At 38.0% G+C, this 26,404-nt stretch overlaps 1 protein-coding gene across 2 annotated transcripts in view; it reads right to left on the bottom strand.

The window, feature by feature from the left end:
- The window catches only part of UBE2R2 (ubiquitin conjugating enzyme E2 R2), a 114,495-nt gene that overhangs the window by 5,569 nt on the left and 82,522 nt on the right, over positions 1 to 26,404 (bottom strand). For both annotated transcript variants that reach the window (XM_047065553.1, XM_047065564.1), the window contains exons 2-3: positions 24,001 to 24,087; positions 12,228 to 12,325 (exon numbers count right to left, since the gene is read on the bottom strand). In XM_047065553.1, coding sequence (XP_046921509.1) covers positions 12,228 to 12,325; positions 24,001 to 24,087 — 185 coding nt within the window. The remainder of the gene's footprint in view (positions 1 to 12,227; positions 12,326 to 24,000; positions 24,088 to 26,404) is intronic.

Below are 26,404 nucleotides of genomic sequence, written 5' to 3'. Positions count from 1 at the left end.
CTCATCATGATGCTGGATTTGGGGGTGTGCATGTAACCCAGGATGGGCCAATCAGAGCCTTGGTAGGGAACTATGATGTTCTAATAGCAGAAAGGCAATTTTTATTCCTGATTGGACTGACAATTGTGACAATAAGTAAAGTCTAGAGCTGGTAGCCATCTATATTACCACGTGGTGAGAATCTACCTAATAACAAGGCCAATACAGAGCAAAGCAGAATCGAGACTTTTAATCTCTAACAAAGATTCTTGATGCCAATTCATATGCAACACCCTAGTTATAGGTAAATTATATACTGTTTCCCATGGGATAGGTGGGACCTGGGATAACTTTAGCCTCTGTAGCAACAACATCTGGCCAAAGAAGTATCCTCAGTTTACTACTCTGATCTATAAATATAGTAATTTCATGTTTTTCTATGTATCATGACTGGAAAAGATCTGGAAGTAGTGTCATACATTCTAGCACTTGTACCAAAATAATTTAATACAAGCATTATATCTGTAGCATATGATAGACAACTCTGTTAAGTATTATTAACCCTATGTTTTTAAAATTTCTTTTAATGTTTATTTGAGAGAAAGCACAAGTGGGGATGGGACAGAGAGAAGGCCAAGCAGTCTCCATACTGCCAGCGCAGAGCCTGATGAGGGGCCTGATCCCACACACTGTGAGATCAAAGGGATGCTGGGGTGGCTCAGTTGGTTAAGCGTCCAACTTCGGCTTAGGTCACGATCTCACTGTTCATGGGTTCGAGTCCTGCATCAGGCTCTGTAATGATAGTGTGGAGCCTGCTTGGGATTCTCTCCCCCCTCTCTGCCCCTCCCCTGCTCATGTGCTCTCTCTCAAAAATAAATGATCATTAAAAACTAATATTAAAAAAAACAACTCAGGAGATCAGACCTGAGCCAAAATCAAGAGTCAGAGACTTAACTGAATGAGCCACCCAGGTACCCCCAAATTTTTTTAAATTATCTTTACACTCATCGTAGGGCTCAGACTCATGACCCCAAGATAAAGAGTCTCATGCTCTTCAGACTAAGCCAGCCAGGCGCCCCTTAATCCTATCTTTATAGAATGGAAAAACTGAACTGCTAAATCCATACTAGTAGAACATACAAAACAGAACAATTCTGCAGCTATTCCAATGGTTACGGTTTTTTGCTGCCATCTTTTGTGGTTAAAGTGTTAGAAAATCTTTATTCATATATTCTATTTTTTTTCAGAAGGAAAAAAGCAGAAGGTAGAAAGGAAAGAAAGACCAAATAATGAAACTATCAAATTAATACAATACAATAAAGAAGTCATTAAAGGCCACTAAAGAGATTGTTTCCTTCAGATCATGAACAAATGGGATAGGATCTGGAAAACAACTACATTCTTTCAAAAGTCTCATTTTGTCTATGTAAATTCACAGTTCCACATGAAGCTTTTTTTTTTTAATGTTTATTTTTGAGGGAGAGAGAGAATGTGTGTGCAAGCTGAGGAGGGGCAGAGAGAGAGAGAGGGAGACACAGAATCTGAAGCAGGCTCTGTGTTGTCAGCGCAGAGCCCCAGTGTGGGCTCAAACTGAAAAACCATGAGAACATGAACTGAGCCAAAGTCGGATGCTTAACCGACTGAGCCAGACACCCCTGAAATTTTGGTTTTTAGATGTAACATGGAGTTGCGCTTGTCCATTTAGACAATCTGTGGCATTCAGACGTCAATTTCTTGGATTGGCAAGAGACTCTGAGGACCCATCCCCAGACTCCCTTCCTTCCTCCCTCTATGCTCTTCTCTACTGTAGGTTTAGAGGAATAGGTAGGTCTGGTTGTCCAAATTCAGAACTATAAATTTTTAACATGTGTTACAATAAAAACAGACCTATCCAAGTAATAATTTGGGATAAAAATGAGGAACAGCGTTCTTGTTTTCAATTATTGGTCAGTTCTCACGACCATCACCTTTCCCGGATTTATAGATACTCAAAGAAATAATGTGCTCCCTCCATCCCCACTTTAAAAGCCAGGACAAAGGACTATGGTAGGAGTTTTTCAACACGGGATCTAGACCAAACCTTAAAAGTTCTAAAAGGAGAGACATGCAGACAAAAGGACAGGCAAAACCATTCCATTTTCTATAGTCTTCAAGTTCATACTTCTGATCTTTTAGGTTATTTTACAATCTTTGTCAGATTTGACTACTAAATTAAAAATACTGTTTAAAAAATACTGTTTGAATAAAAATAAGCTTGAAAAAAAGGCTTTTAAATAATAACACCAAAATAAAATGAAAACCAATTAAACACACACACAAACTACTAGCAAACAGCAAATTAGTAAGTTGTGAAGTTCTAGAGCTCAGACATGTTATAAAAACAAGAAAACTAAAGTAGTACTTGAGATAAATGAGAATTAGACATCTATGACCCAATGAACAATATTGTATTTGTCCCTTTTCAACATATAGACAATGGTCAAGGAGTTGGGTCTGACCCCCATTTTATAAAGTAAGTTCTACGCCCAACAGAAGACTTGAACTCACAACCCTGAGATCAAGAGCCACATGCTCTACAAACTGGACCAGCGAGGCATCCACTACCCCCTCACTTTTTTGACCTTTCTTTGTTAGCTACTATGTCACCACAAGTACAACTTTAGGAGGGAAGGCAGAAAACTGGCCCTAGTACAACAAATTAAGACCTGGCTCATGGATCTGCCTGCAAACTACAGAGGAAAAGTTTGGAATTTTGCAGGATTAAAGATTGGCATTTTTCTTCAAGTATACACACATACCCTCTAGGCAGTATGAGGTAGAAGGGGTTCATTCTTAAAAGCCTAAACTTACCTTGACTCTTAAAACACATACACATGGGGCGCCGGGGTGGCTCAGTCAGTTAAGTGTCCGACTTCGGCTCAGGTCATGATCCCACAGTTCATGAGTTTGAGCCCTACATGGGGTTCTGTGCTGATAGCTCAGAGCTTGGAGCCTGCTTCGGATTGTGTGTCTCCCTCTCTCTCTGACCCTCCCCCACTCATGCTCTTTCTCTCAAAAATAAGCAAACATTAAGAAAAATTAAAACACATACACAGAGAAACAATGACTGATTGAGATTCTTAGGTTTTACAGATAATGGCCTAATTTGATGAAAATTGATAGGCAACTTTGGAGAAGGGAAGCCCAGTGCCTGACTCTTCTAGTTAACCTACATCCCTTTAATCTCACATTTATAGCATTTCAAAAGATGAACCCATAACACCAGAAGATGGCCCTTAGTTAAAACTCAGTCCTGGGGGCGCCTGGGTGGCTCAGTCGGTTAAGCAGCCGACTTCGGCTCAGGTCATAATTTCGAGGTCCGTGGGTTCAAGCCCTGCGTTGGGCTCTGTGCTGACAGCTCAGAGCCTGGAGCCTGTTTCAGATTCTGTGTCTTCCTCTTTCTCTGACCCTCCCCTGTTCATGCTCTCTCTCTCTCTGTCTCAAAAATAAATAAATGTTTAAAAAAAATAAAAAAAAAAAAACAAAAAAACCTCAGTCCTGGGACGCCTGGGTGGCTCAGTCAGTTAAGTGTCTGACTTCAGCTCAGGTCATGATCTGGCAGCTTGTGAGTTCAAGCCCTGCATCGGCTTCCGTGCTGACAGCTCAGAGCCTGGGGCCTGCTTGAGATTCTGTGTCTCCCTCTCTCTTTTTACCCCTCCCCCACTCACACTCCATCTCTCTCTCTCTCTCTCTCTCTCTTAAAAATAAACACTAAAATAAAAATTAAAAAACAGTCCTTATTACATATTTTCAAGACGTAAGTGGGATTTGAAAAGGACATCATGGCAGATAAATCTGTTATGAGTGGGAAAATGTGATAGCTTAGACGGTTACATATTACAAATAGCTTGTGTTTATGTCTCTAAAGCAACTAACAAATCTAATAAATGCTTCCTCCTGTGCAATCCTGGAACTGCTGCTGACTGATACATCCCTGCAAAAACACATGGTAGGAATGAGGGTCTCAGACTAAATACACAAAAACACAAAGAACATTTTTAAAAGGACATTTTTAAAATACACAATAAATATCATATACACAATCTGAAACTACCAAGTTGAGTGCAGTGGAACCCAATGTACAAATATCAAGGAAGCAATAAATGAAATCATCCTGGCCCCAAATGGGACTGTCAGGAGCCCTAGGAACAGCAATGCTACAGCCATTTCCCCTCACCTTGCCTACTTTGTCATCTAATGTTTGGGACAGTCCTTAGCTCCCTTCCCTTTCAGCAGGTCATTGAGAAGATTAAACAGGAAAACATCTTATCCTATTCCTGACAGATGCTTCTCCATGATGTAGTAGCAAAGAAAACACTATGCAACCATCCTTCAAAAGAAACCAAACCTCCACCAAGGTGACTTTCCTTATCTAAGAGCCTGCAGCAGGTATAGCAGATAGTTCTGGGGATGGTGCTTCAGAGAAAGCAGTTGTGAACTCTACTATTTGACAGCCAACCCCAACCAAAAGCACTCACTTGGTTCTGGACAGAGCATGGATTGAAGAATATTTTGTTTCTTACACCAAGAAGAAGAAGCATTGTATGGACTCCTAATTGCTGACATGTGGCAACATCAGGGGTCCCTACCCTCCCAACTCCATTCTTCGCTAATGCCTACTCCTTAAATCTTCCCAATTCCATAAGGAACTCTAACCTGCCTAAACTTAATCCTATGCACCTGGGTGTAATAGGATGTTCTCTTCTTCCAGAAAGTGCTGGCTTTCCTCTATGCCTCTATGAGGAGGCAAACTACTGAGCCTTTAGTGGACACAAGTTGGCTGATGCTCTGGATCCCTATAATTGTAGTGATCTTTTTCCTACTTTCCCCTCTACTTTTACTACTCACTAGGTCTTGTGATATATATTGAGTTAGACTCTTCAAGGTAACTGGGATGCTTTATTCCTCTTCAGGTTGCAAAAGCTTTCCATGTTTAAGTTTTCTAAATATGTTCACTGAGGTGCTGAATGAAAGACTAGTACAGGTGGTCGTGAATAAGTCCAAACATACGTAAACATGGGACCGCTTTCAGATAACACTGCCATATAGCAATCAAGACCCTAAAACAGCTGGAGCTGAACCTTATGCCACCTCCACTGCTGTCTTGCTTTGGCCACCCATAAACTGGATATGGAGTGCAGAACCCTTGGTTGCACAACTGCTAACTCTAGAGAGTTTAGCAGCAAAGGAATATAAAAGAAAATCCTGAGCACCTCATATTTTGCCTCTTGATATTTCAGTGCGATACACTGACCTGTGAGAAATATGTACAACTGCTAGCTGAAGAACCCCCTTGCCTCACAATAAGTAAGAAAGAAACAGGGGCGCCTGGGTGGCGCAGTCGGTTAAGCGTCCGACTTCAGCCAGGTCACGATCTCGCGGTCCGTGAGTTCGAGCCCCGCGTCAGGCTCTGGGCTGATGGCTCAGAGCCTGGAGCCTGTTTCCGATTCTGTGTCTCCCTCTCTCTCTGCCCCTCCCCCGTTCATGCTCTGTCTCTCTCTGTCCCAAAAATAAATAAAAAAAAAACATTGGAAAAAAAAATTTAAAAAAAAAAAAGAAAGAAACAAAGGAAAAGGAAAAAAGTATTTCACACCCACTCATTAGGTAGAGCTTTCCTGACATTACAGAGTTCTGGGCACCATCAGGTGTTCCAGGCAGATGAGGTTCCAATAATGTATGGAACCTACATCTCCCCTAGAAATTCACAAACACCAAAGCCTCTGTTCATTTTCTCACCCCCAAGATCATCACATTGAAGGAACGTCTATGATTATATGAGGCTAAGAGACAAAAAAAAAAAAGTCTGAGAAGGTAATTAAAGATTACAATCCATGGGCTCCTGGCTGACTCAGTCAATAGAGCATGTGATTCTTGATCTTGGGATTGTGGGTTTGAGCCCCACTTTGGGTGTAGAGATTGATTAAAAATAAAATCTTAAAAAGATGTTCCAATGCAAATACCTTTTTGAGCTGTGTATGAAGATCAAAGGGGCAATCAAGAAAACTAGTCCTGGTTATAAAGCCTCTAAACAAAAAAGCATAAAAGCAGAGAAGGCAGTCTCTGAGATGAAGTCTAAGAAATGCTTCTAAATTGGGGCTCAAGTGACCTGAGGGCCTAGAGAGAGACAAAATGATGCTGCTCCCCAAAGTAACAACAGTAGTTTTTAAGAGGAAGATTAGTATGAAAGGAGTTTCCTGTCCCCAAAGGACTGAATCAAATGAAAAACAGGTCTACCTTGAAAGAAAAAAGGTTCACAATATTTTAAACTGAGACAAGGTGAATAATATATTGTGTACTTATGCAGGAGAAGGTAAAATATCTTGAATTCCAGTGGGTAATGGCAATATCCATTAAGGTAGTACTAAAATGAAATGAAAAAAATCGTTTGGGGCTTTATATTATGAAGAATGGGGATGCCTATTTTCTCAAAGGGGGACAAGATGTAAGCATGTGATTCAACATTCAACCTCCAAAAGTAAGAATCACTTAGTACCATACAGCTAACACTTCTTTTTGACTAGGGTTACTACTAGCCCTGAAAAACAAGCACCAAAATAATACCAAAAGGACAACCCTGCATTTTTTGTTCAATTTTTCAACAAGTCTTCCAACATATTTACTTAACCCTTTTAAATATACTGTCAGTTTAATTACAAATGAGGTGTTTCTTTTGAAAGCCTAACAGTCTCTTAAACAATTATGTAGAATGAAAGAGCTGAGAAATATGGTAGCCAAACATTTCCCCAGCAACAATAAATATAGCAGAATAATGTCCACAATATCATAATCCTTTGAGGAGAGAAAGTATGATCCTGAAATCTTATGCCCAAACTGTCACTTGAAGTATAACTGCAAAACACATATATGCACACCCATACACATAGCATGTTAACATTTTGAACATGTAAGAATTCAGGGAATACAGGGGGCTCTAAGGAGCATTTTCCTGGAGAAATTACTAATGGACTAATTCAGCCAATTAATAGATCAAAGGAAGTAAAATAATGGACAGCAAACAGTGAATTCATTTAATGGCAGGAATAAATTTTAAAAACCAGGATCATGTTACAAAACAGTACAGACTATAAATCTTATAACCTTCTGATGATAAATATGTTCAAAAGTTATAAAGAAAAGGGGGAGAGAGGATGGGAGGTAAAATAAGTATACTGATTTCCTTTTCTTTTACTTGGATCTAAGTGTCAATATACCAGTTGAGGCTGAAAATAAGAGGTAAGTACAGGTTAAAGGAACAAATAATCAGCTAGAACTGTTGTATGGTGGTAAGGGATAGGAGGGATGAAGAAGTAGAAGTACATGAATTCTGCTAATGATCATAAAAGATCCTATGTAAAGCAGTAGACTTTAAATATACTCATGCACCTGGGGGTATATCAAGTATCACATCATTTCTCCTTTCCAGCGTTCCTTTTCACAATTGCCCTTTACAAAAGAAGTGCACACTTTCCACGTATCCAAATATTCCTAGGGTGCAATGCCCAGTAGTAATGAAATGTAAGGGGTATAAAACAAAGAGAAATTTACAAATAAAGCCAACTGTTTTTCCTTTCACATAAATAATTTTGTTAGAAGTGTAGAGTGATGTTAATACAAGCATTTTGGTATGTGATGGAGTACAATAAATTCATATGTATAGACTAGGGCTGCTGGAATTATATTTTCATTAAAATGAACTTACTAATTGCATCTCTGATTATTGTTAAGAAATGAATCATCCCTGGGGACCTGGGTGCTCAGTTGGTTAGGTGTCCAGACCCTTGATTTTGACTGAGGTCATGATCTCATGGTTTGTGAGATCGAGACCTACACTAAGACTGCTTAGGATGCTAGCACTCTCTTCCCTCTCTCTCTCTACTCACCCCCCGCTCCCGCCCCACTGGTGCTCACTCCCTCTCTCTCGCAATTAAAAAAAAAGAAAGAAAGAAGCGGCGGGGGGGGGGGGGGGGTGCACCTGCGTGGCTCAGTTGGTTAAGTGGCTGACTTTGGCTCAGGTCATGATCTCACGGTTCATGAGTTCAAGCCCAGCGTCAGACTCTGTGCTGAAGAGCTCAGAGCCTGGAGCCTGCTTCAGAGTCTGTGTCTCTCTGCCCCTCCCTGCTCATGCTCTGTTTCTCTCTCAAAATAAATAAACATTAAAAAAATTTAAAAGAGAAATGCATCATGCTTGAAGGAAAGTCCTATTAAAGTAAAGCATAAAGTACAAGGAGTATGTATTGATTCCTTATTTCATAGACATAAACTTATGGCAGGGCTCTGTGCCTGATCAATATGAGAATTAGAATTCAGAAGCATGATGGTTTCAAAGTTAGGTATATCAACATATTTATTTAATTAAAAAAGGGAGTCACTTCTTTTCTGATTTAAAAAATTACAGGCAAGATGTGGTGCACTCCAAGGTATATCTATCTTCTCAATGTATGTTGTTTTGAACAAGGTACCTAAAGGAATGAGTAATGAGCATAATCAACAGTAATTTGATATGCTTGAACACTCTTTGGTATATACACTTTCCAGAAAGTGGGAAGGAAACTTGATAAAAACTTGTAAGAAATTCTTGTGTAGGGGCACCTGGGTGGCTCAGTCGGTTGAGCGTCTGATTTTGGCTGAGGTTGTGATCTTGCAGTTTGTGAGTTTAAGCCCCATACTGGGTTTGCTGCTGTCAGCGTTAAGCCCACTTTAGACCCTCTGTCCCCCTCTCTCTGTCCTTGCCCTGCCTGCTCTCTCTCTCTCAAAAAAATAAAACCTTTAAAAAATTTTTAATAAAGAAATCCTTGTATAAGTCAAGAAGTCTTTTTTTTTTCTGCTTTTAACCAAAGTAGAGTTCCTTATTGAGCTACTAGATTTTAGAATGATTAAAAATGACTAACAAAATGAATAAATAAATGGGGGGAGGGGAAAGATCAATCTCCTATGCAGAAGAATTTGAAATAATTTATATAGATATCTCACCCCCATGGAAGTATAATTTCTCATTCCTTACATGTGGGCTGCGCCTAAGACTTCCTTCCTTCAAAAGAGTATAGAATGGAAAGGGGAAAAACAAGTAACTTTATAGTGGAGAAATCTAAAAACAGAGTCTCAGCTAGGTGATGAACATTAACATCAATAGTAATAGGTCATGTTAATATTAGGTACCTTTATTACAAGGTAACAAAAATATATTTTACCTCTGTGGTCTTCATAACCCTACTCTAATAATCAGGAAAACATCAGAAAAATCCCAACTGGGGGACATTTTTATAAAATACCTGATTGGTACTCCTCAAAATTGTCAAGGTCATCAAAAACAAGAAAAGTTTGAGACTGTCACAGTTTCCTAAGGAGACATGCCTATTAAATATAACATGGTATCATGCATGAAATTCTAGAGCAAAGAACAACATAAGGTAAAAACTAAGGAAATGTGAAAGAGTATGGACTTTAGTTAACAATAATGTATTAAAAGTGGTTCTCTAACTGTAATGAATGAACCACATTAATATCAGATGTTAATAATAAAACTGGCAGGTGCAGGTATATATGAGAACTATCTGTACTACCTTCACAATTTTCAAAAATCTAAACTATTCTAAAATTTTAAGTCATTTAAAGAGAAAACATCAATAACAAAACCACAATGAGATACCATGTCCACCCACCAGGATGACTATAAAAAAAAAAACAAAGATAATAACAAGTCCTAATGAACACGTGGAGAAATAAATTTTCACATAATGTTTGTAGGAATGTACTATTTACTGCAGTCATGTTGGAAAACAGTCTGGCAATTCCTCAAAAAACTAAACGTTGAGTTATCATATAACCCAGCAATTCCATTCCCAGGTATATATACCCAAGGAAATAAAAACATGTATATGTAAAAACTTGTACATAATGTGTATAGCAGTATTCATAATAGCCAAAAAATGGAAACCTAGAGGTCCATCAACTGATCAATGGATACACAAAGTGTGGTATAAACATTCAATGGAATATCATTCAGCCATAAAAAGGTATGAAGTGCTGATATATGCTACAACGAGGATGAACCTTGAAAACATACTAAATTAAAGAAGCCAATCACCATATACTGAATTACTATTCTTATAAAATATCCAGAATAGGTAAATCTATATAGACAGAAAGTAGACTGGTGGTTTCCTAGGGTTTCAGGAAAAAGGGGGAGGTGGGGGTTGAGTGATAATGGAGTGTAAATGTGAAGACGAATGAATTTCTTTAGAGGTGATAAAAATGTTCTAAAATTGGGGTGCCTGGGTGGCTCAGTCGGTTAGGCATCTAACTTTGGCTCAGGTCATGATCTCATGGTTCATGAGTTCAAGCCCTGTGTTGGCTCTCTGCTGACAGTTCAGAGTGTGGAGCCTGCTTCGGATTCTGTGTCTCCCTCTCTGTCCCTCCCCTGCTTGTGCTCTTTCTCTCGAAAATAAATAAAACATTAAAAAAAATTTTTTTAATGTTCTAAAATTGTGGGGATACTTATACAACTTTGTACTATATTACACTTAAATTGGGAGAACTGTAGGGTAATGGAAATTATATCACAATAAAACTGTTTTGTTTTTCTAAGGACTGACAACAGATCACTCCGTGGTTTTTGCCAAATAACTCAGAATTAAAAGGATTTAGTTTCACTGCCATATAAAATTTTATTCCATTATCATATGTAAATATGGTCTCTTAATCACTGCATCTAATATATGTTTATGTTACATGTTTATTGTCACATGTGTATGTATGCACATACACACATATATATGCTTGTCTATACACAGGTATATATATTCTTGGGTGTGTATATTAGCATATATATTATTCATATATCATATATAAAATTGAAGCTACATTTCTTTTTTTATTAAAAAAATTTTTTTTCACATTTATTTATTTTTGACACAATGCGAGAAACAGAGTGCAAGCAGTGGAGGGGCACACAGAGAGAGACACAGAATCTGAAGTGGGCTCCAGGCTCTGAGCTGTCAGCCCAGAGCCCAACGCGGGGCTTTAACTCACGAACTGTGAGATCATGACCTGAGCTGAAGTCGGACGCTTAAATGACTGAGCCACTCAGGCTCCCCAAAGCTGTATTTCTGTCTCACTCTAGCAAAGTAATAATTATTCATAGATACATGGACTAATGAAAACAAATATCCATCTACCTGATTTAAAAAAGCATTTCTAATAATTAGCAAATGTACATAGTAAATTGGAAGTGTATACTTACGTTGTTTTTAATCAACTGTATATTAATAAAGTAATTCAATATAGAAATAAGTTTAACTACAGCCTTGTCACAAATAATTAAAATATATTTATATATAGATTTTTATTGCAGAAAAATATAATGATAAATAATGTAAACATAACAATTACAAGTTAAAACTCAGGGTTCTTTTAAGGGTTAGGTGACCAATTCCCACACATATAGACCACTATAAACAAACAGATGGTTAATATCTACTTATATAGTTCAACAGATGGAATCAAAAGAAATATACAAGCCTTTCAAATCATTAAGAACCATCTACACAGTTAATACAACAAACAAAAAACCCAGGTAAATGAAAGCTTTTTTTTTTTTAAATGTTTATTTGAGGGAGAGGGAGAGGGGGAGGGAGGAAGAAAGGGAGGGAGGGAGGAAGGGAGGGAGGGAGGAGACAGACAGACAGACACAGAATCTGCAGCAGGCTCCAGGCTCCGAGCTGTCAGCACAGAGCCCAACATGGGGCCGTGAGATCATGACCTGAGCCAAAGTTGGACACTTAACTGGCTGAGCCATCCAGGAGCCCCAGAAGCCCTTTTTAAAGTAGTACAACATAAAGTCATTTGAAGTTTGTAAAGACTTATGTGATAGATTTCTCTGCAAAATATAGTAAGAACCCTAGAATAAGGAAGCAACTCATCTAAACATGGGCATCACAAGATCCAAAGATGCAGGATGGAACTTAAATAACGTTAAGAGGAAGAAGTCACACTAGAAAAATTCTTTCAAGATGAACATAAAGAAATGAGTAAAATATGCATTATTACTCTGTAAATGGGACTCTTCAAAATGATGCATACATGTTACTTAAAGCTCTAGCAAAAAACAAACACAACAAAGTACAGAAAGGATTCTTTTGTACTTGTTAAAAGATAATATCCAATCTTAAGAGCCATCTAAAAACCAGATTATTCCTTATGTAGCCCCTTACCTGACATTCTGAGTAGGATTCCACCTTTCGGAGGGCAGTTCTCCACTCTGTGGGTCATCTACAGGCGGATGAAGAATCGAAATGCATACATCTCCATTCTATGAGACACAAACATCACATTTAGAAAGTACTCAAAAATATGATAAAAAAAAGGACATCAGTTCTGCTAAATTTTCTTTTATTCGTAGAAAACTTGTTTTCTCATCATAAGGGGAGAAAACAATTCTTTTTCTTCATGTTTGCAATCAATCTTAAAGAATTATTAAGTACTTTTTTGGGGCACCTGGGTGGCTCAGTTAGTTGTCTGACTTCGGCTCAGATCACGGTCTCAACATTTGTGGGTTCGGGGCCCCGTGTCGGACTCTGTGCTGATAGCTCAGAGCCTGGGGCCTGCTTTGGATTCGGTGTCTTCTTCTTTCTCTGCCCCTCCCTCACTCATGCTCTTAATCGCTATCTCTCAAAAATAAACACTAAAAAAAAGTTTTAAAGAAAGAATTAAGTAGTTTTTAGATTACAAATATTCATTCTGACTAATCTCCCAGATATATCTTAGTTTAAAAAGTAGCACTACTTATTTACTTGTTTGTTTATTTATTTTTATTGTCAATTTGGCTAATATACAGTGTGTACAGTGTGCTCTTGGTTTTGGGGGTAGATTCCCGTGGTTCATCACTTATATACAACACCCAGTGCTCATCCCAACAAATGCCCTCCTTAATGCCCATCACCTAGTTTCCCTTCTCTCCCACCCTCCCCATCAACCCTGTTTGTTCTCTGTATTTAAGAGTCTCTTATGGTTTGCCTTGTAGCACCATCTTTCTAAAAAAACTCATTTAAAAATAGACAAACATGATGAACTGAGATCCAAGAGTCCTGAGAAGCAACAAAGTATCTTTATTTTCAGATACATCTGAACCTAAAGTACATAAAAAGAAACAAACAAATACCCCTCAAATTTGCCTTGCTTAAAATCTGCCTAGAGAGATGCTAAAATCACCTGTAACATCAATCAATGGTTTTAATAATTATGGTTTATATAAACTAAAAATATGCCTCCCAACAATATAATTTTAACTCCCTCAGGATATGGATAAAACTCATCACTATGGTTATAATATTTTGGTTCATAAATTTAAATTATAGGACCTAATTCACATGTACATTTAAGTCCAACACATACGTATTGCCTACCATATGCATCATAGACTGTTTTTCAATAGAAAAGACAAGGCTGAGTAAGATATAGTCACCAATCTCAGTCTAAAATGAAAGATAAAATTCAAAATTTTAAACAGAAATATAACTATAGAAAGTGTAAAAATCTTACACATACAACCCAAATTTAGACACACACATAAAATACACAACCACATCAAGGTAACAGAGTATTTTTAAAAGGAGAATAAAATTTTAATAAAATCAATACCAAATACTAAATTCTAAAACTCTGTACTATCATTAGATGCTATGAGGAAGGTTAAAAAAAAAAAAAAAAAAAGAAGGCACAACAGAAATCACGAGAGAAACTAGGATATTAGTGTGGAAGAACAAAAGGCTTATTGTTTCAGAAAGCTTTGAGATGGATTTTGAGTAAGAAGTACAATTTTAACACCTTAAGAGAAATTTAGACATCAGTTAGCCTAGATAAATAAACCAACATCATAAACAGTAGAACAAAATATGCTTGGGTAGTTGTATTTGTTTTACGTTGCTACTCTAACAAATCACCACAAACTTAGTGGCTTAAAACAAAACAAAAAAAATATTATTTTACATTTCTATAGTCAAAGTCTGACACTGTTCCAACAGGGCTAAATTCAATGTGTCAGCATTAATACACTGCTTCCTGAAGCCTCTAAGACACACTCTCTTTCCTTGCCCTTTCTAAGCTTCTAAAGGCTACCCACACTCCTTTGGTCTTGGCCCCCTTCCTCTAATCCTCAAAGCAAAAAGTGTTACACTTCTCTGAGCCTTTCTTCCATAGTCTATCTCTCACTCTCATTTTCTGCCTACCTCTTCTACTTTAAAGGACTCTTTGGGTTACATTGGGCCCACCCGGATAATTCAGAATAATCTCCTTATTTTAAGGTCAGCTAATGATTAGCAACTTTAACTTTTCTTTAACATATAAGCTAACATACCATAGGTTCTAGGGACTGGAATGTCCAGGGATATGGACATCTCTGAAGGACCATTATTCTACCCACCACAGTAGTGAAGAACCCACTGGTTATGAAATAAATATATGGTACAAAAATCAGACCAGAGGAATATGTTACTTTGTTCAGAGTTTAATATGTATATACATAAAATTTCTGAGTAGTGGAACAACATATATAGATTTCTACTTAGAAACAACAAATTAAAAGATGGGCATCTGAGGGAACCTGGGTCGATCAGTCAGTTAAGCATCCAACACTTGATCTTGGCTTGGGTCATGATTTCACGGTTTGTGTGATAGAGCCCCATGTCGGGCTCTGCACGGACAGCACAGAGGCTGCTTGGGATTCCCTGTGCTTTCTCTCTCAAAATAAATAAGCATTTGACAAAACCTAATATTTTCATGATAAAAACACTCAAAAAACAATAAACAGAACTATTAACATTATAAGGGGCATTTTTTTAAAAAGTCCACAGCTAGCATTATAGTAAATGGTGAAATCTTTCCCTCCAAGGATCAATAGGACAAGGATTAGAGTACCGGGGTGGCTCAGTCAGTTAAGCAAATGACTCTTGATCTCAGCTCATGTCATGATCTTACAGTATGTTAGATCAAGCCCCGCGTGGGGCTCTGTGCTGACAGCGTGGAGCCTGCTTGGGATTCTCTCTCCTTCTTTCTCTCTGCCCTTCCCCGACTCACGCTCTCTCATTCTCAAAATAAATTTTAAAAACATTAAAAAAAAAAAAACAAAAAACAGGACAATGGTAACTATTTTTGCCACTGCTATTTAACACTGTCCTGGAAATTCTAACCAGAGCATTAGACAAGAAAAAGCAGTAAGAGACATACAAAGTGGAAAGGAAAAAGAAAAATTATTTCAAAAACGACAAAGAAAATTCCAAAGAATTCACAAGAAAGGCACTAAAGCAAGTAAACAAATTCAGCAAAGTTGTAGGACATAAGATCAACATTCAAATATCAGGTTTATTTCTAAATACCAGCAATAACCTAAACAGGATAACCTAAAAAGGATATTAAGAAAACAATTCCATTTACAATGGCATCTAAAAGAACAAAACACAACCTAGGAATAAATCTAACCAAGGAGGTGAAAGACTTGTACACAGAAAACTATAAAACACAGCTCAAGGAAGTTAAAGACCTAAATAAATACATCCTGGGTTCGTAAGTGGAAAGCCTTCATGATAACATGACACTAACTATTCCCCAGTCTGATCTACAGTTTCAGTGGAATCCTAATCAAAATCCTGGCTTCCCCTTGCCAGAAATTGAAAACCTGATCCTAACATTTATATAGAAATTTAAGGGATCTACAATAGCAAAAAACAATCTTAAAGGAAAAAAAAAAGTAAAATCAAAGACTCACACTTCCTGATTTCAAAACTTACTATAAACCTATAATCAACAAGACAGTTTAGGACTGGCATAATGAGAGACCTACAGACCAATAGAACAGAACTGAGAGTCCATAAATAAGCACATACATCTATGGCCAATTGATTTTTGATGAGGATGCTAAGGTCATTCTATGGGGAAAGAACAGTCTCTTCAACAAATGAATTGGGATAACTGAATTTTCAAGAACAAAAAGATGAAGTTGGATTCCTATCTCATACTATATACAAAATTAACTCAAAATGGAAGATCTAAGAGCTAAAATTATAAAACTCTTTAAAAACCAAAACAGGGGCGCCTGGGTGGCTTAGTCGGTTAAGCGTCCGACTTTGGCTCAGGTCATATGAGACCTCACGGTTCGTGAGTTCGAGCCCCGCATTGGGCTCTGTGCTGACAGCTCAGAGCCTGGAGCCTGCTTCGGATTCTGTCTCCCTCTCTCTCTGTGCCTCCCCTGTCCATGCTCTCTGTCTCAGAGATGAGTAAACATTAAGAAAAAAATTAAAAAAAAACAAAAAACAAAAAACATACGAGTAAATCTTCATGATCTTGGATATGGCAATGGATTCTTAGATATGACACCAAAAGCATGAGCAATAAACCAGACTTTATCAAAATGAAAAACCTTTGTGCAAAGAAAATTATCAAGAAAATGACAAGACAACCTACAGATAAGAAGGAAATATCTCCAAGTCATGTATTCGGTAAGTGTTTAATATCCTTAATTATATAGAACTCTTACAACTCAAAGACAAAAAGATAACCTAGTCTATTAAAAAATGGGCAAAGGACATGACAAACATTTCTCCAAAGATGATATATAAATAGCCAATAAACACATGAAAGCATGCTCAACATCATTAGTCATTAGGGAAATGCAAATCAAAATGACAATAAGATATCACTTTACATCCCTTAGGATGGCTATAATTGAAACAAAAATGAAAAATAACAGGGCGCCTGGGTGGCGCAGTCGGTTAAGCATCCGACTTCAGCCAGGTCACAATCTCACGGTCCGTGAGTTCGAGCCCCGCGTCAGGCTCTGGGCTGATGGCTCGGAGCCTGGAGCCTGTTTCCAATTCTGTGTCTCCCTCTCTCTCTGCCCCTCCCCCGTTCATGCTCTGTCTCTCTCTGTCCCAAAAAAAATAAATAAACGTTGAAAAAAAAATTAAAATAAAAAAAAATGAAAAATAACAAGTGTTAGTAAGGACGTGGAGAAACAGGAACCCTCATCCATTACTGGTGGGAATGTGAAATGGTTCATCTGCTGGAGACCCGTCTGGTAGTACCTCAAAGAGTAAAATACAAAATTACCTATTTGATACCATAATTCTAGGTATATAAACAAGAGAACTGAAAGAAGGACTTACACAAGTACATATATACACACGGGCACAGCAGCACTATTCTCACATCCAAAATGTGGACAAAGATCAAATGTCCATCAATAGATGGATAGATACAATGGAATATCATCCAACCATAAAGAGAAATGAAGTACTGCTACATGTTACAACATGGAGAAAATTGGCTAAATGAAAGCCAGACACAAAAGGTCACATATTGCATGATTCCATTTATAAGAGATATCCAGAATAGACAAAATATATACAGACAGAAAGCTGGGTGGTCATTGTCAGAGACTAGGACTAGAGTGAAATGGAATGGAGAGAAAGTGCATTGTGCGTAAAGTGTTTTATGCAGGAGTGATGGGAATACTTTATAAATAGAGGTGTTAGCTGCACAACACTGGGACCACGTACTAAATGTCACTGAATTACGTTCACTTTAAACAGTTAATTTTTTAGGGGCACATGGGTGGCCCAGTCAGGTTAAGTGACCAACTTCGGCTCAGGTTATGATCTCACAGTCCGTGGGTTTGAGCCCCACGTCAGGCTCTGTGCTGACAGCTCAGAGCCTGGAGGGTGCTTTGGATTCTGTGTCTCCCTTTGTCTCTGTCCTTCACCTGCTCACATTCTGTCCCTCTCTCTCAAAAATAAATAGACATTTAAAAAATAATAAACAGTTAATTTTTTAGAGTGAGAGTGAGCGGGGAAGGGGCAGAAAGAGAGGGAGAGAGAATCCCAAGCAGGCTCCATGCTGTCAACACAGAGCCCGACACAGGGCTTGATCTCATGAACCGTGAGATCATGACCTAAGCTGAGATCAAAAGTCAGACATTCAACCAACTGAGCCACCCAGGAGCCCCTAAATGGTTAATTTTATGATGTGAATTTCACCTCAATAAATTATTATTTTAAAAAGGATGGGGGAAGTTCTAAGTCTCTAGAACGGCAGCTGTAAAACGTAAAGTGAAGGCTATCTAGCCTAGGCCCTCTCCAAATCCAATTAAACTGAAATCTCCAGTATTCTTTATTTGTAACAACTTCTCCACAGGATTCTGATATGAAGCCAAATTTGGGCACATCACTGCCTAGAAAAACCTTTTTCCTGTACCTTAAAGTTATAGAGAATGCATAAGATCTGCAAATCCATGAATATAACTACATAAATATATATTAAATCTTGCTTGTCACAGATTACTTACAAATCAGATCCCAGCTGGTAAAACATTCCTTCTGGGTGTGTCTGTGAGGGTGTTTCCAGGAGATGCTAGAATTTCTATCAGTAGACTGAGTAAGGAATATCCACCCTAACTGGAGTTAAGTATCCTAATGGGGCAGGCATCATCCAATCTGTTGAGGTCCTGAACACAACAAACAGGCAAAAGACCGATTCTCTCTTAACCTGGAACACTGGAACTCTGGGTTCTTGGGCCTTGGTATTCTAGGACATACACATGCAGCTCCTTAGTTTCCAGGCCTCTGGATTCAATCTGAATTATACTCCTGGCTTTCTTGGTTCTACAGCTTGCAGAGACCGTGCTATTTCTTAGACTTTATAACCATATGAGCCAACTCCTATAAATAAACCTCCTCTAATACATATCTCTATATATCCTATTGGTTCTGTTTCTCTGGAGAACCCTCGCTAACACAGCATTATTGTTGCTTTTATCTGGTCTTTTCTTAATGCTAAAATATAATTGATGACTAGAGCTTTACTGTAAAGGACTCTTGGATATATGCAGTTCTTTCAACTTTTAAAAAGCTGATTATAGGTCTCAACCATTTTCACTCCTAATGCATACCATCCATCTAAATAATTACAAAGATCATAAACTATGTGTAATTAGGCCCATTTAACACTTACAAAGCCTAAACTTTATTATTCCAAACAGTTATGGTTCTGCAGACTTGGCAAAAAACCTTATATAAGATACCAGACAGCTAGCCTGTTCTTTACTCAAGCCTTCTAAGGACAGAGAGATAAAGCAGAAGAGTCTTCAGAAACTAACCATGCTGGCACCTTGATCTTGGACTTCTAGCTTCCTATTCTGTGAGAAAATATATTCCTTTTCTTTAAGCCATCCCCTCTATGGTACTGTTATAGCAGCCCAAGCTAAGACAACATGACTTAGGAAAAGCATATTAAAACAGTAGGGTCTATTTTTAATCATTATTAAAACAATAATATTTAAACATACCATGCCCTAATGACAGTGGAATAGTAGCCAAATTGATACATCTTTATAATGCTGAAAGCTATACAAATTAGTATAATGATTTGAGAATAATCTGGGTTCTAGAATGAAGAATAACTCTTCAGAACCAGAACCATAAGTGAAACAGCAAAATATTTTATTACTGGCTGTCAAGCAGACTAAAAGACACCAACATACATGAACTTTCATTTCATGACTGCACTGGTTGACATTTACCTGTGCACACTATATAGGAAAAATGACTTGTATACTCCTTCATAAAAAAAAAAAAAACAACATCTGAAATCTTTATATTTTTACTTTTTTTACAAATTTAAGTAACCTCTACATGCACCATGGGGCTCAAACTCACAACCTCAAGATCAAGAGTCACATGCTCTTCTGACTGAGCTTTAAGTAAAGCTTCATACTGTGTTTCACAACTCACTAGTACTAAAAAGATCAAATAGTGTGTGCTTTCCACTCAATTTTGCAGTGAATCTAAAACTACTCTAAAAATTAGTCTATTCTAAAAAAAAATTATTTTTTATTTACTAAATTCTAAAGAACAGAGAGATTCTGAGTTGCCATAGCTGTAAAGTTCACAGTGCATTACAGGGTGTATGAAAGCCTCATTTTAATACATGGCCAGGCAAATGGAGTTTGTTGGCTGTCTACTTCTGAGAACGCAGTTACATGTAACCATGAAACTATTTTTGAGTTCACTCAACATATTACAAAGTAGACAGGAGTAGATACATAGTAGTACAATCACTGATGACAAGTTCATATTAAATTTCCTTTGTTCTCCAAGTTCCCCCTTGATATTTATAAATTTCACAAATATGGCAATGATAAAGGTAATGTTAAAATAATTAAATTCATTCATATATACTGCAGCGTTTACTTCTTTTGGGGCTGTAGTAATGTGTACATTGATGTATTTAGCAAAACTGTAACAAAAGCTCTTGTGATTTTTAAAACTTCACATAATAGGGGCACCTGGGTGGCTAAGTCAGTTAAGTGTCTGACTCTTGGTTTCATCTCAGGTCATGATGTCACAGATTTTGAGCTCAAGCCCCACAGTGGGCTCTGCGCTGATAGAGCGAAGCCTGCTTGGGATTCTGTCCCCCTCTCTGCTCCTCCCCTGCTCACTCTCTATCTCTCAAAAATAAATAAAAATAAACTTTAAAAAGTTATTTTAAAAAATAACATTATAACTTATTTTCTAACAATAATAGTCTCTACAATATTTATTTTTAATGCTTGTGAAGTTAATGTAGCAAAAACTTCTTTTAAGTTTATTTTTTTACTTTTTTTTTTTAATGATTATTTTTGAGAGAGAGAGACAGAGAGCGTGAGCAGGGAGGGGCAGAGAGAGGGGGAGACAAAGAATCCAAAGCAGGCTTCAGGCTCTGAGCTGTCAGCACAGAGCCTGACACAGGGCTCCAACCCATGAACCGTGAGATCATGACCTGAGCTGAAACCAAGAGTCAGACGCTTAACTGACTGGGCTACCCAGGAACCTTCCCAAAACTCTTTCATCAAGTCCCTTTTTCTGGCATTTGAATAGTCTTCTACTTTTGTATTTTTGATTGGTTTGTTTCACTGCCCCTCCCCCATCTCTAATCCTGTTATAAATAACACTGCAGTAAACATTTTGATGACTACAGCAATTTGACCTCAAGGTCCACCACTGTCTACCACAGGTGACAACGCAGGTAGGTGAGAGCAACAACCAACAAGAATATCCCTTTGGCCAAGAAACATGAGCCCCAACCTTTAGAATCACAAATACGGACATAGGCCCTCAAAAAGTTCAATTCTGATAATCATTTCCAAAGTGTAGCAAAGATAAATTAACTTATGTGAGAAGAGTCTCTGTTTTTTAAAGATTTATTTTATTTTGTTTCATTTCATTTTAAAGACAGAGTGTACGAGCAGAGAGAAAGAGAGAGAGAGAGACAATCTCAAGCAGGCTGCATACTCAGTGCAGAGTCTGACATGGGGCTCAAGCCCATGACCCTAAATCAAGAGTTAGACGATCAACCCATTGAGCTACCCAGGCACCCCAAAGATTTTATTTTTTTACGTAATCTCTACACTCAAAGTAGGGCTTGAACTCACAACCCAAGGATCAAGAGTCACATGCTCTGCTGACTAAGCCAACCAGGTGCCCTATAAGTCTCTTATGACCACCATGACTATATCAAATTAAATTCCTAACCACGCTTTATCACTTCTTTAAAAAGAAAACATTAGGGGCTCCTGGGTGGCTCAGTCGCTCAAGCGTCCAACTTTGGCTCAGGTCATGATCTCGTGGTTCATGGGTTTGAGCCCCACGTCAGGACTCTGTGCTGACAGGTCAGAGTTTGGAGCCTACTTCAGATTCTGTGCTTCCTTCTCTCTCTGTTCCTCCCCTACTCGTGCTCTCTGTCTCTCAAAACTAAATAAACATTAAAAAAATTAAAAAGTAAACATTTGTGGCATGGAAAACAACTGCATATTTATAAGATACGAATGAATTATTTTCCCATTGAAAATTTGATTATGAATATGAAAAAAACTTTTAAAAAAATAATGATCCAATGCTAAGTCTTGAGACAGAACTAAATAGTCTACTTTAATAGTGAAAAAATAGTCAAAAGGGAAGTTTACATACACTTTATTCCTTCACAGTTTTGAATCCTTTTCCTTGTTTTTTGTTTCTTTTTTTTTTTTTAACATTTATTTATTTTTGAGAGACAGACGCAGAGCATGAGCAGGGGACGGTTTGTTAGCAGAGTCCGATGCGGGGCTCAAACTCCTGAACTGCAAGACCATGACCTGAGCTGAAGTCAGACGCTCAACCGACTGAGCCACCCAGGCGCCCCTTTTGTTTCTCTTTGAGAGGAGTTTGGGATTAGGTAACTTCAGAATGGAAACAAGTGAATACATGGCTTTTAGGTGAATTAGTTCTTAATAGCAAAACAAAAGCTTGAGTCTTCTCACTTCACTCATGCTATATAAAATCCATAAATACTACATGGACAGAAACACAGGAGTATTTCTACGTGCGCTGAACTCGTTTTGAACTTCTTAAACAGTGAATTGTTTCTATAGTCTATCTCCTACAAGGGGTAACTCTGTTATACAGAATAGTGTTAAGGTATTCACTATTGTTTATAAATATTGTGATTATCTCAAATACTAAAGACATTAAAGAAAACAAATTGTGGGAGCTTATTTCTGGAAATGTAACTACACATCACCTTTTGAGCACCAGTTTGTCTTGTTTAAAAAGAAAGGCAAAGATAATGCCTCGAAGAAAAAGTAAATTGTGTAAAACAATAAAGCTGCTTGCTCCAGTGTGCTAATTTATATGGAGATCCAAATTCAGGGTTCAGAGCTCTAGAGCAAGTTCTTCATTTCTTGCCTACAGGCATTATGTTGTTCTGTTTCTGGAGAAAAGGAGCTTCCCAATATCCACCAGAGCAAAAGAAGGGACTATATGACTAAGGCTGCAAATTTTAAAAAGGAATTTTAATGCATGGTCCACAGCTTCAATAAAGTAAGACCACCTCAGAGCCTTAATACAATGAAAAAGATTACAAAATGGTAAAGGAGTGGACTATAAGGATATTTTAGAGGTCCTTTACATAATGATCCTGAGAAACAAAATGCATCATTCCAGCATGGTTATAGATTAGCCCAAAGCTAAGTGTCTTTCACCAACAAAACTAGAAATCACTCCCTCAGGCATGTGAAATGTTCCATAGAAGAACCTCACCTTGGATTTATTCTAAAAGAGGTTCTCAACTGCTCTGAAGCAATTACTAAAAGGAGGCCAGTCCAAATGTAGTAGGATAAATTCCCCTGAGAAGCTCAATCTGTGATCATAGCAACAGGTAACCCTTGCTGTGAAGCTAGAGGATAGTAATTTGTATGACTTTATACACTAAATTTTTAAAATGCCAATCTTAACACCTAGGCAGTATAATCTTAGGAATAGCAACAATGATTCAAAGTCTCAATCTTAAATATAATAGGGGTCCCTGGGTGGCTCAGTTGGTTGAGCATCAGACTCTTGATTTTGGCTCAGGTCATGATCCCAGGGTCATGGGATCAAGCCTCACATCGGGCTCCACGCTGAGGATGAAGCCTGCTTGAGATTACCTCTCTCTTTCCCTCTGCCCCTCTCCCCTGCTTGCATGCCCCTCTCTCTTAAAAAAAAAATCTAGGGTTGCCTGGGTGGGTCAGGTGGTTAAGCATCCAACTCTTGATTTTGGCTCAGGTCATGATCTCACAATTTGTGGGTTTGGGCCCCTTGTTGGGCTCTGTCCTGTGTCAGCATAGAGCCTGCTTGGAATTCTCTCTCCCTGTCTCTCTGCCTCTACCCCAATCATACTCTTTCAGAATAAATAAGCTTAAAAAAAATTTTAAGCTTTATATATATTATATATAAACATATCTATGTGTAGAATACACCGGTATTATGAAACAACCTCCAATTTGGAACAATTAAACTAAAGACTAGTAACTATAAGTGGGGAACCATGAATACTCCCTTGTGGCTACAGCAGAACTACCACAGCATACTGAGATGCATAGGTTATTTTGCAGGACTGTATCTAAAAAATGAATCTTCAGAGAAATTCACAACATATGTCTCTTACCTCATAAATGTTGGGGTGCCACATTTTGGTCAAGAATCTGAAGGTAGGTGGTGAATACGGGTAGTCAATAGGAAATTTAATATGCGCCTGAAAAGGAAAAAAATGAAATGCTAATAAATGAGACTATAGGTTTTTCATCTGCCTAATAATTCACCCTATTATATCCCAGTGAAATTAAACTTTCTATGGAGTAAACTCTTACGATTAACAACTACTCATATACATTTTGTTAGCCCCAATGTCAGAGTTACTATTAATGTTCTTATAGCGTTTTTTCAAATATTCATAAGAGCTTATATTAAATCACGCAAACTCAACAGTCAAATAATTTTTCATTACATTAATATGAGTGAAAAATAGTAATAGGTACAGGTATGTCATACTAATTGCTACATTTATTTTTAACACAAAAAATAACTAATACAACCTTATGGTACATAATACAGAACAAAAATCATTTATAACTCACCTGATTTAAATACTACCCAGAAATAATAAATGCTAATATTTTGATACAGCTCCTTCCAGCAGTTTTTTTGGTATATACATGTTTGTTTCTTTACAAAACTTATTTTCAAAAATTTGAATATACTGAATTTTATAATTTTTCCCCATCCGTATCATACATTTTCCTACCAAATAGTCTCCAAATAGATGATTGTTAGTATCTGTGTAACATTCCATCATATGGATATTAGATAAATCATTTTAAATAAATGATTTCTGTATTTTGGGACATTTGGGACATTCTTACTCTTTTGCTATTATAAATAATTGCAGTGACTATCCTTGGCAGTATACCATATTTCAAATATGAAGAAACCCAGAAAGACACTCATTTAACAGTATAGTAAAAGAGCCTGAGAAAGGGATAGAAAGGACAAGCTAAGACTAAATAAGCTACAAAACCCAGTAATCATAGCAAGTCAGGACCCTCAAAAATTCTTCTCTTGATAAAAGCAATAAGAAAATTGGCAAAAATTTTAAGACTCAATTCTTCAGAATGTAGAAAATAACCAAAGGTTTGCAATAATTCAAGGAGCCTCTATTCAAGAAAAAGAGCTGACTCTCAGTAAGAACATTGGAACTTTGTGGTGTTTTAACTTGTCCCAGTCCCATGACCTGCTCTCCAGGAGCTATGGTAATTAAAACTAACATATCACATTCAAAGTGAAGACAAGCAGTCACAGAATGTGCTGAAATTTCTTCCAAGCCTTAATCCCAAAGAACTGTCACTACCTGACATTTTTGATGGTTCCCTAGAAAAATTCACTTGCAAGACTGTCTACATTTGACCTGATCTATAGCTTGGGCAGTGTCAAAATAACTTTCCATGGGTGTGTTTGCTAACAACAAATGCTGAACTTTAAAGCTGCTTGTTAGGTCAAACAACAGACTAACCAAAAAATTTAATGAGAAAAGCAAGGACAGGGGCGACTAGATGGCTCAGTCCATGAAGCGTCCGACTTTGGCTCAGGTCATGATCTCACTGTTCCTGAGTCTGAGCCCCGCATCAGGCTGTCTGCTGTCAGTGCAGAGCCCACTTCGGATTCTGTGTCTTCCTCTCTCTCTGCCCCTCCTGTGCTCGCGTTGTCTCTCAAAAATAAACATTTAGGGGCACCTGAGTAGCTCAGTCGATTAACCATCTGACTTTAGCTCAGGTTATGATCTCGCTGTTGGTGAGTTCAAGTCCCTCACCAGGCTTGCTGCTGTCAGTGAAAAGCCCGCTTCGGATCCTCTGTCCCCCTCTCTCTGCCCCTTTCCCACTTGTGATCTCCCAAAAATGAACAAACATTTAAAAAAAAAAAAAAAGAGGAAAAGTAAGGATATGAGATGTGCATAAGGACTTTGAAAAACTCTAACAAATTCCCAAGAATCTAGAATACTGGCCCATATGTAGGGCTGTGTATGCCCAGGCTCTATGAATGTTCAGGAAAGTCATGAGAATTCATCAGAAGGGCCTAAACTGGCATCTCTGGCTATACTGAAGGATCTGTACAGATCTGTACAAAGGCTAAGGCAGAGTTCAAAACTGCATAACTGAGTGTTAAAGGCATGCTTCATTCAATATGCACACAGAACTCCTCTTATAATGCCCAGGAGACTTCTTGGTATCAGGAAATCAAATCAAATCGAACTAAGGAAATTGCTGTCCAAACATTAGCTGATCATTAAACTAACCAAGTGGAGACTTTACTGGCCACATATAAAAATATAGACAATGGGGCGCCTGGGTGGCGCAGTCGGTTAAGCGTCCGACTTCAGCCAGGTCACGATCTCGCGGTCCGTGAGTTCGAGCCCCGCATCGGGCTCTGGGCTGATGGCTCGGAGCCTGGAGCCTGCTTCCGATTCTGTGTCTCCCTCTCTCTCTGCCCCTGCCCCGTTCATGCTCTGTCTCTCTCTG

The sequence above is a fragment of the Lynx rufus genome, unplaced genomic scaffold (assembly GCF_022079265.1).
Source record: "Lynx rufus isolate CCGP_SWC_20201006 ecotype Redwood Valley unplaced genomic scaffold, mLynRuf1.p SCAF_10, whole genome shotgun sequence".
In the NCBI taxonomy this organism is placed as follows: Eukaryota; Metazoa; Chordata; class Mammalia; order Carnivora; family Felidae; genus Lynx; species Lynx rufus.
The sequence above is the reverse complement of the archived record's forward strand: the minus strand, read 5'-3'. Positions and strand labels throughout refer to the sequence as shown.